The sequence below is a fragment of the Fukomys damarensis genome, unplaced genomic scaffold (assembly GCF_012274545.1).
Source record: "Fukomys damarensis isolate Sample0158 unplaced genomic scaffold, DMR_v1.0_HiC HiC_scaffold_20, whole genome shotgun sequence".
Taxonomy (NCBI): Eukaryota; Metazoa; Chordata; class Mammalia; order Rodentia; family Bathyergidae; genus Fukomys; species Fukomys damarensis.
Genome location: NW_022900932.1, coordinates 2,150,565 through 2,169,683, shown reverse-complemented (window position 1 = coordinate 2,169,683; position 19,119 = coordinate 2,150,565). Strand labels below are relative to the sequence as shown.

Sequence of the window (19,119 nt, the reverse complement as noted above, 5' to 3'; positions counted from 1 at the left end):
CCTGCCCCGCGGATGGGAGAAGCCAGCCGCCGGCTGGCACCGCCGCACCCTCTCCGCACCCTCTCCGCGGGAAGAACAAGGAGACAGGAAGCCGCGGCTATGTAAACGATTTATTAAGAGAAGAGGCCTGCGGACTCATTTCTTCTTGGACACACCCACGGTGCGGCCCCGGCGCCCAGTGGTCTTGGTGTGCTGGCCGCGGACTCGAAGGCTGCGGGGAAAGGCCACAGGTCACTCGGACACTTTGGAAAAGGGACCGGCGCAGCCCCAAGCGGCCTCTACTCACCCCCAGAAGTGGCGCAGCCCCCGGTGCGCTCGGATCTTCTTCAGCCGCTCCAGGTCCTCGCGGAGCTTGTTGTCCAGCCCGTTGGCCAGAACCTGGATGCGCAGGCGGGGGTCGCGGGCTTTACTCCTGGCCCGGTGCACCGGGTCCCCCACTCCAGAGCCCCGCCCCACACACCTGGCTGTATTTCCCGTCCTTCACGTCCTTCTGTCTGTTCAGGAACCAGTCTGGGATCTTGTACTGCCGTGGGTTCTGCATGATGGTGATCACGCGTTCCACCTGCAGGCAGGACGGTCAGCCCCAGGCGCCGCGATCCCAGGGCCGGCCCCAGCCCCTTTCCCCGCCTCACCTCGTCCTCAGTGAGCTCCCCAGCCCTCTTGGTGAGGTCGATGTCTGCTTTCCTCAACACCACATGAGCGTATCTTCGCCCCACACCCTGAAGTTAAGAGGGGAATCAGGCTTGAATCTGATCTTTCCTATAACTAACCTCGCTGTTCAAAAACGGTAGAAGCTGGAAGGATCAAGCCCTTCCCCGTTTCCCAAGTCATCTCCCCTCCCCCAGCTTTCTAGATAGGTAGCCTAACCATAGCAGCTGAGGCCAGCCCGAACTACTGTGTACCACGGGAGGCTCAAAAACCAAGACAAAATTTTGCTCTGGGTGAGGCCTGACCCAAACCAGAAATGCAGCATCCTAGAAGTGGGGCCCTTTCCCCGCAGCTGCAAGTGCCTTGGCATTTCCGCCTCGTGAAGAATGGCCCATTTGGCCAGGCTGAGGCAGCAACAGAGGGTCCTCTGTTCGTTGTCCGGATTTCTCAGGGCCAGTTCTTTGGCCAAGTCACCAGTGACTGAAATTTCCCATCATCATCACAAACGACTGTCAACACACAGAAATGATGCATAACCCAGGGACCTAATGAACTGCTCTGCTCAAGTCATACTCAAAAGTTTGAATTAATGCTCATTGTCAGTGATGACACCACTACAGGCACCCGTCTCCTGAACTCATGAACCAAGCTTTGGTTAAGAAAGAATGGTGAACTGGCTCGGTGGTGTGTGATCCCAGCAGACCAGGCTACTTACAGATATCCTGTCTCGAAAATAAAAGGTCAGGGGACGTAGTGCAGCACAAAGGCTGTGGAGCTCAATGCCCAGTGTCTGCTGGGTAAATGCTCCCTTCTCCCTACCCATGCTCATACCACCCTTGCGGCATAACTTTACATTCTGCCAAAACAAGTAGGTCCCACTCCAGTAGGGGCCCCAAATCCAGCGACTGGCGACCTGAGCCACACAAGGGAAAGCATAGTGGTGGCAGATCCAAGCCAAGAGCGGAGGACAATTACCAGCAGACAGGAAGAAACAAGGCAGGGCTCCTGGTGCCTTCACACTGAGCATGCTTCTACTGACATCCTGACTTTTGACCTCAGAGCTGCGAAGGAATTTCTGTTGGTTGACTCAGGATACCAGGGTGTCTCCCTCAAGTTTTCTTACACACAAACTGTATGCCTGACAGTTACTTCAGACTGGGAATAGGTGTACACAAAGCAATTTGGGTTTTTTTTTTTTTTTGAGATAGGGTCTCACTATGTAGTTGAGACTGAACTGGAACTCACCATGTAGCCCAGGTTGGTCTTGAACTCACAGCAATCCTCCTGCCTCAGCCTCCCAAGTGCTGGGATTACAGGTGTACACCACCACACCTGGTCTTAACTTTTCTTTTTTCTTTTATTTACCTTCTGGTACAGGATCTTGCTGTTAACCAAGCTGCCTGCAAACTCATAATACTCCAGAATAGCTGGTAGCAGAGGTATGTGCTTGGCCAGACATGTACATACCCATGGGGGTTACTTTCTCACATTTACAATCTAAGGGTCCAATCTTGTTATAGAAAAACCAGTAACAACTCTGTGTACAAAGGTTTTTTTTTTTTTTTTTTTTTTTTTTAGTACCAGGAATGGAACTCAGGGCCTGGCACTTGCCAGGCACACACTGTGGAGCTACATCCCTGAGTGGTGATTTGGCAGGACCAGAGTTCCTCAATAAGGACTTTGAGCACTTACCAGGTATTTATTTACCAAGCCCAAACTCACTCTCATGTTTACAAATAACCCATTAATACCAGTTATGTTCAGAGGTAGGGTGGGAAGACCAGCCTTAAAGAATACAGCACAATCAACTCAGTACACTATTTCTTTTCACTTTCAATATATAAAGAACAAAATAAAGACAAGCATTGCAAGTTTAAAAGGAAACAAACAAACAAAAAAACACAGTGTAAACATGGGAGACAGTGGTGGCCCTGAGGCAGGAGGATCACTGGGGCCAGCCTGGGCTAGAGTGAGCTCAAGGTCAGCCGGAAGCCCAAAGTGAGACTGTTCTCACACACACACATACCCCAGGCCTGTAATCCCAGCACTCTGAGAAATGGAGGCAAAAGCATCAAGACTTCAGCCAATTAAGTTACGCAGGCAGACCCTATCTCAATCCAACATCCAGGACACCATGAACATAGAGCTTGATCTGTGCTGACTCACCCCCCCCCAGTCACTAAACTTTAAGGCACTTTCTTACCACCACTTGGCCACCTCCTTGGAGGAATCCGCCCAGCCAATACTCAACCTTTTCCCTTCTCCATCTCCTTTCTTTTTTATTTGAGACAGGATCTCACTGTATAGTTGAGACTGACCTGGAACTCACTATGTAGCCCAGGCTGGTCTCGAACTCACAGTGATCCTCCTGCCCCACTCCGCCTCACCAGTGCTGGGATTACAGGTGTGCACAAGCACGACCGGTCATCTCCTTTCAATTTTTCAGCCCTCAAAAGCTTTGCTTCTAGCACAACTAAAGAGATGTCTCTGCTGACTTCACACAACTAGCGAAAACCTTAGCATGCACCAAAGCTAGGGAATGGCCTTTCCCAGGAATAAGCAGGACATCAGGAACCCCAAGAGATGCTACCTCAGGCCCTCATCATGTACCCAAATGTGCCTGGTTAAACTGCTTCTGAGTCACCCCAAATAACAAACACTACTCAACTTTAAAGAGGGAGGGGACAGGTGCAGCACTCACAAACCATGCTCATCCTTTCTACTACTTCATTATCTCCTGCCTGCCTTACAGTAACCTTTAGATAGGCGCTGTACTTTGCAATGCCTTCTTAGTTCCAGTGTCCAACAGAAAAAAGCAATCTTCCTCCAAACCACCTGAAAACAAGTGAAAGTTGTTTCCTGCAGTACAGAGTGAAGTGAGCATAACAAACTTTATCCAAGCTATGCTTTACCCTGTAAATTATCTTGGGGGGGGGGTTGGGACAGGAGTCTCACTATGTAGACCGACCTGGAACTCAGGCTGATCTCAAACACACCGCAACCCGCCTGCCTCAGCCTCCCAGAGTGCTGGGATTACAGGCATGTGCCACCACGCCCGGCTTATAAATTATCTTTTGACAGACACCAATCCTGTGTGAGCTTCCTCCAACTAAATGGGCTCCCTTTATTTTATCCCCCGTATGGAAAACTTAGCACAGTATCCCTAGTATCACCCAGTCCCCAACACTGTGGAGCACCTACCAAATATCAGAGGCAGGGGATGGTCATAACACAGGTCCAGCCCTACCCCATGCAGTGTACAAGACTGCTTTCCAATTATCTATTTTGATTAAAAAAATAACCCCCTTGTGGAAGGCCTGGATTTCCCTTGCTTTGTGAAGTGAAACATCCAACTTCGCATCCACAATTTCAATATCAAAAAGCCAAAACCAATGCTGGTCTCCACTTCAACAGCAAAGGAGCTCTAACATCTGAGTCAATGCCCTGCTCGCTCTGCCCTACTTCATCACACTTGGGATTTGTCGACAGTTCTCCTCACCCCAAGATGTATAGAAAGCACCCAAACTTTAGCGAACATGCCTTACAACAAGGGTTGCTGTTACGATGCCCTGGAGGAGACAGACGGGGAGAAACCGAATCTAGAAAGGACCTTCCGAAACTGACGGGTTAAGAAAATCTGAGGCAAGTCTGTAGGCAACCACTTGCCCATGTGAAATGTTTTGGCTCGACTTCAGGCCACACTGGCTTTTGTAGCTTACCTTTTGTGTAAATGTCCTCATGGGATTAGTTACTCCCTTAATTATTCTCCTACCTCAGGTGTTGAAGTGATACAGATGGGACTTTATGTCCCTTCAGCCTTGTGTTTCACAGTATAGGTTGGGACAACCCAAGTTTCACTGAAATTCTTCACCTCTTACTCTGCTTTTTACCTTAATAGCAGTGATGGCAAAGGCTATTTTCCGCCGCCCATCGATGTTGGTGTTGAGTACTCGCAAAATGTGCTGGAACTTCTCAGGGATCACTAGAGACTGAAAGAGCACAGGGGAGAAATCAGAGAGCCTGAACTACCATCACACTGTAAGGTCTCTAAGGCGCACAACCTCCAACAGAGCAAAAAGCTTGGCACAGTGGGAGCAACAACCCCTCTTCCCCTCAGGTTCTCACACAACAAACTCCTCAGTCCTCAGAAAGCTGGAACTCGAAACGATCAAGCCTGGGAAAATGCACTCTGGAAGGCGCACGTCGGCCGTTCCCAAAAGTACGCTGAGTGGCGGAGGCCGGAGGTCGCCACACACGCCCAAGCCTCTGGCAGCTTTCGTGCGCCCGGGGAGTGACCCTTCCTCGGGCCCCTCTCCCCGGAACTCCAAGTCTTTGGTCGTCCCTTCCCAGGGCTGCGATCCAAGGCCCCACACAGGAAGCTGCAGGCCCTCAAAATAGGCCGTCCTCGGTGTTCTGACAGCAAGTTTTCCCTGCCTGGGTTCCGATGTCGCCGGATCCCGGCACGGACTCCTGTCTTACCATGGCGGCAGCGACAACGGCGGCGTGTAGGCCTCCTGTGGAAGAGAGAGGGGAAGTGACGTCACTTTCTTATATAGCTTGTAGGCGGAAGAGGCGGAGTAATATAAGAAAACCACTTCCGGAAACTGCTTCAGCGGGAATTGATGTCTGGGAATCTGTATTGGATATCACAATTTCCGGTGTGATCTTCGTTTTTTTTAAACTGTCTCAAAGGTCCTGCTTCTGAGAGCTTCTAGAGTTCCGGTTCGAGGCTGTTCTTGAGACTGCCACTTCCCACTTCCACTTGGATGAAGTGAAAGGGCGAGGCTGAGCCAAACAGTTTAACTTCAGTATCTGGGAACAATTTCGCACTGCAAGACACTCTGGGATTTGTAGTTCTGCGTTGGAGAACTGGCTTGCCGGGACTGACAGCTGCCGGAAGTGAGGCTGCGGGGGAATGGCCGCCGCTGCGACCATGGCGGCAGCTGCCCGGGAGTTGATGTTGCGGGCTGGGGCTTCAGATCTGGAGGAAGAGGAGGGTCCTCTGGTGAGAGCGCGGGGCTGTTTATTCTCCGTCGTCCTGTCCAGTCGTCCTTGTGTCAGAAAGGCCTGGACTGGGTTTAAGCACAGGGGTTGTCTCTCCCCTGCTACCGGTGATGCTGTCTGGCTTCCCATCCCCTCCTTGGGTCGGAACTCGAGCCTCAGCGGAGACAAAAAAATAACTGAAAGTCAGGTTCAGGGGCACGGTTTCAATTTTCTATTCACATTTTTTGGTAGAGAAGTGATACAGTGTAAAGGTTTTAAGAACGTGGCCTGCGGAGCCAGATTACCTGGGTTCTGATTGCAGCTTTGCCGTTCACATGCTGCGTGTCCTGGGCAAGTTAACCAGCCTCTCAGTGCCATCATTTTCCACAGCCATAAAGTGGAGAAGAAAATAGGACCTACCATGTAGGTTGCCATTAGGATTAGATGAGCATGTTTAAGGTGGCACCTGGCACACTATGTTTTCCCTGACAATTCTAGGCTGTTGAGAGCTCCCCAGAAGTCCGGTGATAGAATACCTGAGATATCAGGTTCTAAAATCAAACGCAAGTGCTGCCTTGTCCTCTACAATTCCTAATTTCCTCCTTTGCATACCTTCACTGTCTTTATGGAGTGCCTATATATATATTTTTTTTTAACCTGGGATCGAACTCAGGATCTTGTGCTTGCGAGGCAGGTGCAGCACCACTGAGCTACATCCCCAGCCCCTGATTTTTTATCGTATTCCGCTAGGCTGAAGTAGTAAATTGAGTAAATCATGATATTAGAATCTTTTGACTCAAGACTTTGGCTCCCTGGTAGGAGCATCCCACCCCCTCTCTTGAAGGATTGGGATATCCAATTATATTCTCCCCTATCTCCTTGGATTCTCTTCCTATTAACTTGTCTCTCTCCAGGGAGGTAGTCCTGCGCTTCAGGAGCCACTGCAACTTGGGGAGTTGGATATCACCACTGATGAGTTCATCCTGGATGAAGTAGATGGTAAGTGATGCTATGGGGTGGGAACAGAGTGTAGTAGTCCTCCCTTATCATCTAGGAATAATGTACAAGACCTGTAATAGGTAACTCCTTCTATTAAACTCTAGAGATATGCTTTTTTCCTAATCATCCATATCTATGATTTTTAATTAATTAATTAATTTTTGTGGTACTGGGGTTTGAACCCAGACCCCATGCGTGCCAGGCAAGTACTTTACTGGAGCTGTATTCCTGCCCTTTTTATTTTTGACATAGGGTTTTGATGCGTTGCCCGAGCTGGCCTCAAACTTGTAGTCTTTCCTGCCTCGGCTTCTCACATGGCAAGGATTACAGGTGTCTGCCGCCACACCTAACTGATAAAGTTTAATTTATAAATTAGGCACAGTAAGAGAGTAACAGCATCAATAATAAACCAGAACAGTTATAGCAATACACTGCGATACAATTGCTGGGATCCCCACTCTTGTACTGTGATGCCGTCATTTAAGTAGAATGAGCATAATGTAAATATAAGCACTTCCTACATGGAGGATCGGTCTATCTAGCAAGGTGTCTGTGACTACCAGGCTGGTAGCACGTACAACATGAACACATTGGGCAAAAAGATGATGTACATCCCATGTGGGATGGAATAGGGTGACACCAGATTTCATCAAGCTACTCAGAGTGGCGCACAATTTCAAACATACACATTGTTTATTTCTGAAGTTTTCCAGTAGTATTTTTGGTCTGCCATTGACCCCCAGTAACTGTAATGGCAGAAAGTGAAACTGCATCTAAGGGGACTGTACCTGTAACCTTCAAGGCATGGGGGGGGCCAAAAGGAAGAAGGCAGGGATTGCTGTGCAGATGCTCAGTGTGGGGAGAGGGACCCTTATAATAAATTTCTGTTTCCAGTTCACATTCAGGCAAATCTGGAGGATGAGTTAGTAAAGGAAGCTCTCAAAACGGTGAGGTTCTCCACTGTACCAACCTGCCCTGCTTCACCTAGCCACCCCCAAAGAAGACCAAAAAAAAAAAATCTCTTGCTCTCCTACTATCACCTTACCCTCCAGCCCTTCACTGGTTCTGCCCCGGGGTCCCCTCACTGTGACACCCTTCTGACCTGTCCTCTCTGTGTTCTCCCAGGGTGTGGATCTCCGTCACTATTCAAAGCAGGTTGAGCTGGAGCTGCAACAGATAGAGCAGAAGTCCATTCGTGATTGTATCCTCCAGCAGAGGGAGAGGATGGTGTTACTGGGATATGTGGAGTGCAGTTGCAAATACCACGGCTGCGGCAGGCCTCTCCCTGAGCTCTCTGTCGCTGTGGGGAGACATTGCAAAGGTCCTGGGGTATCTTTGCCTTCACTGTCAGGCCCTTGACTCTTGTGGCTTAGATATCCAGGAGAGTGAGAACATCGCATCTCTGCACAACCAGATCACAGCCTGTGATGCTGTCCTGGAGGTTAGTAGTGCATTACTGGATGTTGACCTCTGGCACCATTGTTTAGGTCACAGCCTCAGATAAGGACATGTGCAGATCACTTTCTGGATGCCCTCAGCAGCAGCCTTTTTTTAAAACTGCCATAAAAATTATTTCCCATTGACCTTTGGGCCATCTCATCATCTGCCACCCTCAGGGGCTGGCGGGTGCTGGGGTATTTACCGAGACTTGGGTGGCCCACTTGTCCTCTGCCAACCCTGTGGTACTGCAGCGTCATCTTCTGCCCTCCCTCCAGCGCATGGAGCAGATGCTGGGAGCTTTTCAAAGTGACCTCAGCTCCATCAGCTCCGAGATCCGGACGCTGCAGGAGCAGTCAGGAGCCATGAACATTCGACTGCGAAACCGCCAGGCGGTTCGGGGGAAACTTGGGGAGCTGGTTGACGGTCTAGTGGTGCCATCTGCTCTGGTCACGTGAGTCACTGGTTTAAAGGGTCATAATATCCATGGCAGATAGATGGGCTGGGTAGATGGTGCCTTATCCTATTTGCTTTGTGGGTCTCCTGGCTCAGGTCATCAGGCACCTTCTAGAAATTAATGGGTGGGTGGACAACCATTTCTTTTTCTTTTCTTTTTTGGTACCAGGGATCGAACTCAGGACCTGTGCTTGCAAGGCAGGCACGGTGCCACTGAGCTAAATCCCTGACCCTGTTGACAACCATTTGTACCCTTGATGCATCTGGGTCTTCCTTCTAATCCATCCCACTCCTCCTTGCTACCCAGAGCAATTCTGGAGGCTCCGGTGACAGAGCCCAGGTTCCTGGAGCAGCTGCAGGAGCTGGATGCCAAGGCAGCCGCAGTCAGAGAGCAGGAAGCCAGAGGCACAGCGGCCTGCGCCGATGTCAGAGGCGTGCTGGACCGGCTCCGGGTCAAGGTGGGAGGAGGGGCAGACACCTCTGAGACTAGAACTGGACTCCCCAGGAACTTTTCTCAGAGTTCATCCTTGCCTCGCTGGGTTTCCCCAAAAGTCTCAAGAAGTATTTGTTGTTCTTCATGTGATTAGCGTTTGTCGCTTCCCCTGGTTTCTCCTGTATAGTAAAAGGGTTGCAACTTCATGCGCTCTGTTTGATTCCCCACATCTAGGCAGTGACGAAGATCCGAGAATTTATTCTCCAGAAGATTTATTCCTTCAGAAAACCAATGACCAACTACCAGATCCCCCAGACGGCCCTGCTGAAGTACAGGTCGCCACCCCAGGGAGGGGCACAGGGTGGCCTCTTGAGTGTTGGAGCAGCCCAGTGTGCGCATCTTGTTCCTTGGGAAGATAGGGAGACTGACTTGTCCTGGCCCCTCCAGGTTCTTCTATCAGTTCCTCCTGGGCAATGAACGAGCAACAGCGAAGGAGATCAGGGATGAGTATGTAGAGACACTGAGCAAGATCTACCTGTCTTACTACCGCTCTTACCTCGGGCGGCTCATGAAGGTGCAGGTGAGGCCAAGGAGTGAGGGTCACATGGGCTGGGAGGAGGCGACACCTGGTAATGCGGGACAGGAACGTATTTCTCTGCTGTGAGATGGTGACTGGTGCTCGTCTTTGCTTTCGCCAGTATGAGGAAGTTGCGGAGAAAGATGATCTCATGGGTGTGGAAGATACAGCAAAGAAAGATATCCTGGAGTGGCGACCCTCCTGCCAGGCCCGGAGAGGAACACGCACACAAGATTTTGACACACAGTTCTCTGTTGATTTTGGGGGTGTAGACTCTGAAGCCCATTCGCAGATGTCAAGTGAAGTGGGGCTATGGTTCTGGTGGAGGGATGTCTAGGCTGTGTCTGGCTGCCTGGGTCCCTGCAGATCCTGAGTCCAAGGGACTGGTGTGGTCTCATTGCCTTCCTTGACTCTGACCCTCGTCACGATTCTTCTCGAAGCCGTCACTTCGCAGCAGGAACACCATCTTCACCCTGGGCACCCGTGGCTCCGTCATCTCCCCTACTGAACTTGAGGCCCCCATCCTGGTGCCCCACACAGCCCAGCGGGGAGAGCAGAGGGTATGAGGAGGAGCAAGCTTCAGTTGTGAAGGGGACTCCATGCACAGGGTTGGGAGGGCCAGACCTTGGGCAAACCTTCCCTACCCGTGGGCCCAGACATGGGAGTGGTCTGTCCCATCGCTCTGGCCTGTTGTGAGGGAGACGGGTGGAGGGGGTGACTCCTGAGGTGGCTGGGGTAGCTGCAGGAGGGGCATCAGCAGGTGGGGTGGGTGCTTCCTTTTGTGTACCTGGGTCCGCCACCTTTTCAGTGCCCATTCGGGGTGCTCTTTCCCTGCCTGGAGTGAGACTGAATGGGATGGGTCTGCAGAGCTCCTTCCCAAGTTTGCTAAGTTTCCGGTGTTGGATGCATCCCTTCTGTCTCTCTGCCCGTCTCCTAGTATCCATTTGAAGCCCTCTTCCGCAGCCAGCACTACGCCCTCCTAGACAATTCCTGCCGTGAATATCTTTTCATCTGTGAATTTTTTGTTGTGTCTGGCCCAGCTGCCCATGACCTATTCCATGCTGTCATGGGCCGAACCCTCAGCATGACCCTGGTAAGATCCCTGATCTTGTACTTTTATGTCCTTGTCCTCATCAGCACGGTGGGGTTTTAACGGGTAATACTGACTCCAGGACCCCCTTATTCTAACATTATTAACCCTCGTACATAGAGCTGACACTTGTGAAACCTTGGGGTCCCTGAGGCTATGCCTGCTGCTTACCCACACTAGGCTAAAGCACCTGAAAACTGAGGGACCCCAAAATCTTGCTGCTCTAACCCCTGGCCCTACTCAGCTCTGAATTCTGCTGTGACTGGCTTGTGATCATAGATCCCTGTGATCTGTGAAGGACAAGTGGACAGGGTTGGTGGACAAGTGGGACGGTGGCCAGGGAAGGAGAGTGCATTTCCCTTTTAGTTCTCTCTCTGCCCAGGGCCTCATCCCTAAAGAAATACACATTTATTTGTCCATAGCCTCTGGGAGCAACAGACTGACAGACATGCGCTTCCACTTCTCCCCCTGTTCCCAAATCACAGAAACACCTGGAGTCCTATCTGGCCGACTGCTACGATGCCATTGCCATTTTTCTCTGTATCCACATTGTTCTCCGTTTCCGCAACATTGCAGCAAAGAGGGAGGTCCCGGCCCTGGACAGGTCACAGAGTTCTGGTCCTTGTTGCCCTGCAGGCTTGAACCCTTGGGTTTGCGCAGCTCCAGCCTGACCATGGGCTCCTCCTGACCTGAGGTCATTGACCCTTATTCCTGTTAGGGTGCTCCAGAGGCAGCTGCTTTCTGGCTCACCTTTCCCACTCCCCCATCATGTGCCATTAACCAGAAGTACATGCCCCCTTCTCTCTGTGCCCCAAGTTCCTTGCCAGCTGACCTCTGGTTCTGGTTAAGCCCACAGGTACTGGGAACAGGTGCTTGCCTTGCTGTGGCCACGGTTCGAGCTGATCCTGGAGATGAATGTCCAGAGCGTGCGCAGCACTGACCCGCAGCGCCTTGGCGGGCTGGATACTCGGCCTCACTATGTGAGCGAGGGCGAGGGTAACAAAGGAAGCCTTAAAGGACAGGCTCTGTCTGCCTGCTGGGCCATACGACGTGAAGGGCAGTCTCGGTGTGCAGCCACATTCCTGCTGCACTGGGCACTGTTGGGAAGAAGGGTTGGAGGTAGAGGTCACAGGGAAGCTGGTCGCTGAGGGAGTTGGAGGTTGAGTTGCTTGGGCCAGCAGGCCGGTGTGGTTCTTCCACCTTTTTTCTCGTAGATCACACGCCGGTATGCAGAGTTCTCCTCCGCCCTTGTCAGCATCAACCAGACCATTCCCAATGAGCGGACCATGCAGCTGCTGGGACAGCTACAGGTGAGGGGACAGCAGTGACTCCACAGCAGCAGAGAAGACCTGGATGACTTGGCCTTTTTGCATCACTTCCTCTCGTTGGATTCCTCAGGTGGAGGTGGAGAATTTTGTCCTCCGAGTGGCAGCTGAATTCTCTTCCCGGAAGGAGCAGCTTGTGTTTCTGATCAACAACTATGACATGATGCTGGGTGTGCTGATGGTGAGGGGCGCGCCTGCCCTGTCACCCCATGCAGAGCACGAGCGTAGTGAGGGCAGAGATGATGTCTGTCTTCTTGTTCTTGGAGTCCTGCACAAGCCCAGAATGTGGAGGGAAGGCCTGCTGTTCCCAGGCCTGATATTTCCCTTTGTCTTCCCTCAGGAACGGGCTACAGATGACAGCAAAGAGGTTGAGAGTTTCCAACAGCTGCTCAATGCTCGGACACAGGTGGGGACACGGGAAAGGGACAGCACGGTCTTGTGTGCTGTATTCAGCTTAGTGTGTGGGTTTGGGGTTTGGGGAAAGGGGCATAATGGACTTCCGGTACACAGAATTAGAATCATTGTAACTCTGGACTCTCAACAGGCTGTCATGATTGGTCTCGTTCATTTATTGCAATGAGATGTATACATGTGATCCTATCACACAATCAAAAATAGCACCTTAACAAAAACATCAAACTACAGATTCCCCCTCACCCCACCCCCTCCCTCTCATTCAGAGGTACCTGTTGTCCTAAATTCTGTGTTTGTCATGCTCTTGCTTCCCCACGACCCTTTGGAGTTTTCTCCCATGCTCATGCTTTAAAAATAGCTACATCAAGGTGTGGGGTGCACACCTGTAATCGCAGCACTTGGGTTGCTTTGGCAAAAAGATCATGAGTTCATGGCCAGCCTGGACTACATAGTAAGAACTTGTCTCAAACAACAAAAACAACCTTCAAAAAAAAAAAAAAAGCCAGATGTGGTGGCACACACCTGTAATCCCAGCACTCAGAAGGCTGAGGCAGGAGGATCCTATGAGTTCAAGACCAGCCTGGGCTACATGGTGAGTTCCTGGTCAGTTTCAACTACATAGTGAGACCCTGTCTCAAAAAAACAAACAAACATCCCAAAACATAATTATATAATGAAATTTAAGATTTTGAAGTCTTTATAGGGTTTATTTAAAACTGTTTTCAAGTGGGGTGTGGTGGCGCATGCCTGTAATCCAAGCAGGAGGATCACTGTGAGTTCGAGACCAGCCTGGGCTACAGAGTGAGTTCCAGAGCAGTCTGAGCTACATAGTGAGACCCTGTCTCAAAAAAACCAAAACAAACTAACAAACAAAACTGTTTTCATTTGACATGGCTGCTTTTGAAAGGGTACTTAAACATCTTTAATGACTTATTTATTTAAATAAATAAATACATTTAAGGTAAACAATACAGTTACATTCATCACTGGGATCCTGTACCTTTACATGATGTATCTTGGTTCTTATTTTTTTTCCCATTCCCCTGCCCTCCATTCACCCACTTTACCCTTCCCTATTTACAAACCTTTGTTCCATTTTTTTCTTCTTTTCCAATTTTTTCCTTTCCTTTATTTCCTTTCTCCTTTATTTCACTTCCCCTACTCCTTTAGCCCTTTTCTTCCTATTTCACATTATCAGTTATACCATTGGAATTAATTCTGGTTTTGACTGACATAAAAACCGAATTACAGGGCTTTGTTCACACATGATTTTTCAAATACTCTCAGGCTATTGCATGTGGCTGTAGCTCATTCTAGTTGATTCTTATATAAGGTTACATTGTGTGAATATGTACATTGTGTAAGTGAACCTTTAGATTATTTTTAGGTTTATTTTGTGGGAGAGGTACTGTGGATTGAACCCAGGGCCTCTGCCTTGAGCTAGTCCCCAGCCCAGCCCTTTTTATTTATTTATTTATTTACTTTTCAGCTTTAATTGCGTTTATTGGTACATTTTAGGGATACAGTACAGTTACATTCATTGTTGGGATCTTGTACCTCTACATGACAAGTCTTGATTCTCATTTTTTCCCCTTACCCCTGCCCTCCCTTCACCCCCTCCTCCCCTCCCGATCTACATATTTATGTTTTTATTTTTAAATTTTTTTATTTTTGGTACCAGGGATTGAACTCAGGTCCTTGAGCTTGCAAAGCAGGCCACTGAACTGCTGAGCTAAATCCCCAGCCCCAGCCCTTTTTATTTTTATTCATTTATTCATTCATTTATTTTAAAGACTAGGTCTTGCAAAGTTGTTAAATTGCCCAGACTGGGCTTGAATTTGTAATCCTCTTGCTCAGGCCCCTGAGGGCTAGGATTATAGGCATAGGTCACCATGCCCAGTTCTTTCTTTCTTTCTTTTTTATGCTGTGAGCATTGTTTTATGAATAATCATGTCTCTTAGCACATGCCAATGTGGCTTTTCAAGAGGGCCTGGGTTCAATCCCTAGCAACATACACACAGAAGTTTCTCTTGGGTGTATATGTAGAATAGTAGCCTTGCTTTCAGGTATGCTGCCAATAAGTAACTTTATTTTTATTATTTTATTTATTTATTTACTTGGTTATTTGAGACAGAGTCTTGCTATGTATTTCAGGCTGGCTTCAGACTCACTGTATAGCCCACACTGGTCTTGAACTTATGGCAATCCTCCTGCCTCAGCATCTTGAATGCTGGGACTATAGGCATGTACTACCATGCTCTATCAGTAAGGCACTTTCTTTTTTTTTTTTTTTGGTACTGGGGTTTGAACTCAGGATCTTGCACTTGCCAGGCAGGCACAGTACCGCTGAGCTACACCCCTGGCCCAGTAAGCCACTTTATATAAGGGTCAAGGGCTGGAGATGTAGCTCAGTGATGCTGTGCCTGCCTAGCAAGCACAAGGTCCTGAATTTGATCCCTGGTACCAAAAAAACAAACAAAAGAAACAAGCAAAAAAAAAAAAAAAAAAAAAAAAAAAAAAAAAAAAAAAAACCAAGACAGAACAGATTGTTCATATTGTTTTCCTAAGTAGTTGTACTAATTTCCTCCTTACCTACAATATGTACAAATTTTCCGTGAGCCACATTTTCTCCATTGTGTGGTATTATCATCATACTATCTTAGTGATCTCAATCAGGCCTTGATTTTTCTTGATTACTAGTGAGATTGATTAGTGTTTCAAATGTTTAGTAGCTACACTAATTTTTCTTTTTTATAAATATCATAACATTTGATCTTTTAAAAACTGGGTTGCTTACTGTTTTTTTTTTATTTATAATAATTATTTTTCAGAATTTATAAGAATTTTTGGGGCCAGGGATTTAACTCAGTGGTGCCACCACTAACCATGAAAGCACAAGCTCCTAAGTTTGATTTCTGGTAACAAAGAAGAAAAAAAATGTATAAGAATTCTTTATATAGCCTACATTCCGATTTTGTATTTAGTACATGGGTATGGGTTCTAGATGTGTTTCAGTATATGTTTTTTTTTTTTTTTTTTTTTTTTTTTTTGTACTGGGGATTGAACCCAGAGCCTTGTGTGTGCTGGGCATATCAGTCAGCTTTTCCATTTATAGGACAAAATATTTGATGTATACAACTTAAAAAAGAAAAGATTTACTTGGGCTCATAGTTCCTGAGGGTTCAGACGATGGTTGCCTGGCTCCAAGGCAGAAACATCATAGTGGAAGGGCTTGGTAGAGGAAAACTGTTCAACCCTTGGCAGCCATGAAGTAGAGAGAATCGTTAGGTTTTGCTGGTTACAAGTAATTTCTCATTATATAATGATCTTCTTTAATTGTTAGGGCTTTTTTAAAAATTAAAACTTTTCTTGGAGCCTGTTATATTTCATGTAAATATAGCTCTGCCTGCTTCTTCTTTCTTTATTTTTTTTTAGTGTTGGGGAATCTTTTTATTTTTTAATGTTTTTAGAACAGAAATTCTTTTTTTTTTTTGGTACCAGGGATTGAACTCGGGCCCTTGTGCTTGCGAGGCAGGCAGTGGAACCACTGAGCAAAATCCTCGGCCCAAATCCATTTTTTTTTTTATGTATATGAGGGGAAGTCCTGTCAGACTTTAAGTAAACACTTATTTTCTCTTTACACTTAGATATTTTCCCAGTCTCCTGGCTTAAATTGTAGCTGTGGAGAAGTTATGTTTCTGGCCAATCTGTTATCTTCAATTGCTTTGAAAAATCATTTCTTTTTTCTTTGGTATTCTGAAGTTTTATTGCAATATTTCTAAATGTAGATTTCTTTCTTTTTTTTTTTTTTTGAGACAGGGTCTTGCTTTGTAGTCCAGGCTGGCCTTAAACTTGAAGTGATCCTCCTGCCTCAGCCTCCCAAGTGCTAGGATCACAGGTGTGACCCACCCTGTACCCAGCTTGTATTACTCTTCAGTTATATCTAACCTGCTATTTTACTTGCTGATTTTAAAAAATTGTTTAGGGGTCAGAGATTTAGCTCAGTGGTTCTAGCACCTGCTTCGCAAGCACAAGGACCTGAGTTCGATCCCCAGTACCAAAAAAAAAAAAAAAATTTAGTTCTAAAAATTCTATTTTTTCAAGCCTGTATATTCCTTATAGTCACCTTTATTTCTTCATGTTTAACTTCACACATGGGAGGCCAGCTCCCATGAGAATCAGCAAACATGATATAAGGTCTCAGACCACTAAAGACTGCTGGCCTCCCAGGTGCCTGTCTGTCTCATGATCTTTGAGTTCATTGCTTGACCTTCATCAGTGAAAGCTTCAAAGGTCTGCAGAGGGTTGAGGATATTTGCCCCTGGACAGGATTTGCCTCTGCTTTTGCAGTAGCTGAAAGATGCATCCATTCACTCTACTTTGGTGTCTCTTTGAGGCTCTCCCAAGAGACCCTATGTCCAGTTGCTAGACACCAGAGTAGCCCTGGCCATTTGTCTTCTGGTGCCCTACCTCTCCCAGCTGCCCACCATTGGGCAGCCCTGACCACAATTCCTTGTTGCTGTGCTCCCAGCTCAAGTTTAGTTTAGTGTGTGTTTGAAGAGGGGGATAGATTCCCTCTATCTCTGGAGAGACCATCAGTACTACAATATGTGACCTTTCAGAGTTGAGCTCTTCTGGTATGGGCACATCTTTGGCCCCTAGGCAGTTGTCACGCCAGAACTGGGAAAATCTGCTGATAGCAGGGCACCCAGCTCTGTATATGCTTGTGTATCCTCCAGGAATTCATTGAAGAGTTGTTATCTCCTCCTTTTGGGGGGCTGGTGGCATTTGTGAAGGAGGCTGAGGCTTTGATTGAGCGCGGACAGGCTGAGCGACTTCGAGGGGAGGAAGGTATGAAGATGGGTGTGGTCATGGGTAAGGGGAGTGGGGAAAAAAAGTGTGGATGACAGGGAGGGGCAGAGCAAGAAAGACCTGGCTGGAAGGACAGAAAAGAGGGGCTGAAGGGGATGACAGCTGTACTTGGGTGGGGAGGACTTAATGGGATGGAAGTTTATCCTGTTTTTCCCTCTTGACACTTTTTCCTGATATCAGCTCGGGTAACTCAGCTGATCCGTGGCTTTGGAAGCTCCTGGAAATCATCGGTGGAATCGCTAAGTCAGGATGTGATGCGAAGTTTCACCAACTTCAGAAATGGAACCAGTATCATCCAGGTACTAAAACTCCTGCCCCTGCCCCATGTCTTATCTCTGACTATTTTCCTCCTCTTTTCCTTGGACATCACCTAAGTAACCCTTGATTTCAACTCCAGCTGTGCCTAATGTTAAGGATGAGCCCTAACCTTACTCCTATCATCAGCATTAGCACCACCCGCAGTCTGATCTCTCTCTGACTTTCTCTATTCAGGGAGCACTGACACAGCTGATCCAGGTTTATCATCGCTTCCACCGGGTGCTGTCCCAGCCCCAGCTTCGGGCCCTGCCTGCCAGGGCTGAGCTCATCAACATTCACCACCTTATGGTAGAGCTCAAGAAACACAAGCCCAACTTCTGAAGTGCCTGGATCTGCCCTGAGATTGTCTGAGATCCTCTCCATGGACCTCTTACCCCATCCGTGCCCTTCATCACCTGGGATGCCCTTTGATCTCCCTTGCTTCCCAAGCCTTTGACACGCCTCATCCAGCCTACAGGCGAGGACCTTGCTTCTACAGAAGCCTGCTGAATCTTCTGGTGTCTTCAGGTTTCCCAAGACCGCTTGCCCCTGAGTTTCTAAAATGACCATTATCATTTCTCAAGTTTTATCACCTTCATTCTCTCTTTTTACACAGCCAAGCCTCTTTCCCTTCCACAAGCAGAAGCCTTCACTGCCTCAGTCTCTGGCTCACATAGTTCTATCACCATGTCATGAAGTGTGAAGATTCAACTTGGAATTGGTGGCCAGGGAAACGGCCTCCAAGTTACGTTTTTTTTCCCATTCAAAATAACTAATTTTTTGTAGCTTTTGTGTGGGGGGGTGCTAGGAATTTAACTCAAGGCCTCACACCTGCCAGGCAGGTACTGTGCCGCTGAGCTACATCCCTAACCCTTCTGTAGCTTTTTGACCTAAGATCTCAATAACTTGAACACTAACCTAACCCTGGCTTGAGATTTACTCCGTCAGTCTGCAGAAAACAATACATATTTAATACGACAGAGCACTCATTCCTTGTTCCCTTTCTCCTTCCTGGGGCCGTCAGGTGGCCATATCTCTCCAGACTCACTTCCTCTCAGAGGACTTCTTGGGGGTTGCATATCTTCTGGTGGGAATTGAGAAAGAAAGGGCAGAGAAAGTACCATCTGACCTGTAGCCCTTCTAGAGGAAGAGGGGCAGCACTGTTTAGAGTGGACTGTTTCATTAAGTGACCAACTTGGAGGAAGGTGAGCCGTGACCAGAAAGCAAATGTGTCAGCGCTGGGAACATGGCTATGGCACCGCCTTGAGGGCTACCCTGAGGCTAGTTCAGGCTGACTCTGGCGTCTCCTCTCCCACAGCCCCAGCTCCTTGTAGCTGTCCTGTCACAGCACCTTGCTGTAGCACCTGCCCCTGCACCCACGCCATCGTGGACCAGTTTCCACACAGACCCATGTTGGCCATATCTGTGTGACAGTCTTCCTGGGCCTCCCACAAGTTCACTTACCTCATTGGAACTCAGACTCTAGATTAGAGAGACATAGGGGCGCCTTTAGTCGTGGGAAAGACATGACAGGAAAAAATGGTAATGGGGTCCTCTTCCCCCACTCCCTGGGTCTAATCATCCTCTC

At 48.2% G+C, this 19,119-nt stretch overlaps 2 protein-coding genes across 3 annotated transcripts; one reads left to right on the top strand and one right to left on the bottom strand.

The window, feature by feature from the left end:
- Positions 1 to 95: 95 nt before the first annotated feature.
- Positions 96 to 5,586, bottom strand: Rps18 (ribosomal protein S18). Of its 2 annotated transcripts, none has more exons than XM_010605271.1 (6): positions 5,581 to 5,586; positions 4,539 to 4,637; positions 633 to 719; positions 461 to 562; positions 287 to 378; positions 96 to 211 (listed from the first exon to the last, which is right to left on the bottom strand). In XM_010605271.1, the coding sequence occupies exons 1-6, from the start codon at positions 5,581 to 5,583 to the stop codon at positions 136 to 138; spliced, it is 459 nt and encodes a 152-aa protein (XP_010603573.1). In that variant the 5' UTR covers positions 5,584 to 5,586; the 3' UTR covers positions 96 to 135. The 2 variants fall into 2 exon arrangements, with proteins under 2 accessions (XP_010603573.1, XP_010603572.1); XM_010605270.2 differs by lacking the exon at positions 5,581 to 5,586 and adding an exon at positions 5,128 to 5,212.
- On the top strand, positions 5,286 to 18,448 carry Vps52 (VPS52 subunit of GARP complex). Its single transcript, XM_010605272.3, has 20 exons — positions 5,286 to 5,653; positions 6,546 to 6,630; positions 7,525 to 7,577; positions 7,756 to 7,831; positions 8,004 to 8,071; positions 8,346 to 8,521; positions 8,831 to 8,981; positions 9,191 to 9,291; positions 9,404 to 9,536; positions 9,655 to 9,712; positions 9,960 to 10,093; positions 10,471 to 10,626; positions 11,109 to 11,227; positions 11,480 to 11,603; positions 11,838 to 11,933; positions 12,022 to 12,129; positions 12,289 to 12,354; positions 17,102 to 17,213; positions 17,415 to 17,533; positions 17,727 to 18,448. The coding sequence occupies exons 1-20, from the start codon at positions 5,564 to 5,566 to the stop codon at positions 17,871 to 17,873; spliced, it is 2,172 nt and encodes a 723-aa protein (XP_010603574.1). The 5' UTR covers positions 5,286 to 5,563; the 3' UTR covers positions 17,874 to 18,448.
- Positions 18,449 to 19,119: the final 671 nt, after the last annotated feature.

Coding starts and splice junctions, on each gene's coding strand:
- Vps52 (XM_010605272.3), top strand. CDS start 5,564: ATGGCCGCCGCTGCGACCATGGCGGCAGCTGCCCGGGAGTTGATGTTG. Junction 6,631..7,524: donor CATCCTGGATGAAGTAGATG/GTAAGTGATGCT, acceptor TTCTGTTTCCAG/TTCACATTCAGGCAAATCTG. Junction 11,934..12,021: donor AGCTGCTGGGACAGCTACAG/GTGAGGGGACAG, acceptor TGGATTCCTCAG/GTGGAGGTGGAGAATTTTGT.
- Rps18 (XM_010605271.1), bottom strand. Junction 379..460: donor AGGACGGGAAATACAGCCAG/GTGTGTGGGGCG, acceptor CTGCGCATCCAG/GTTCTGGCCAACGGGCTGGA. Junction 212..286: donor GGGCTGCGCCACTTCTGGGG/GTGAGTAGAGGC, acceptor CTTTCCCCGCAG/CCTTCGAGTCCGCGGCCAGC.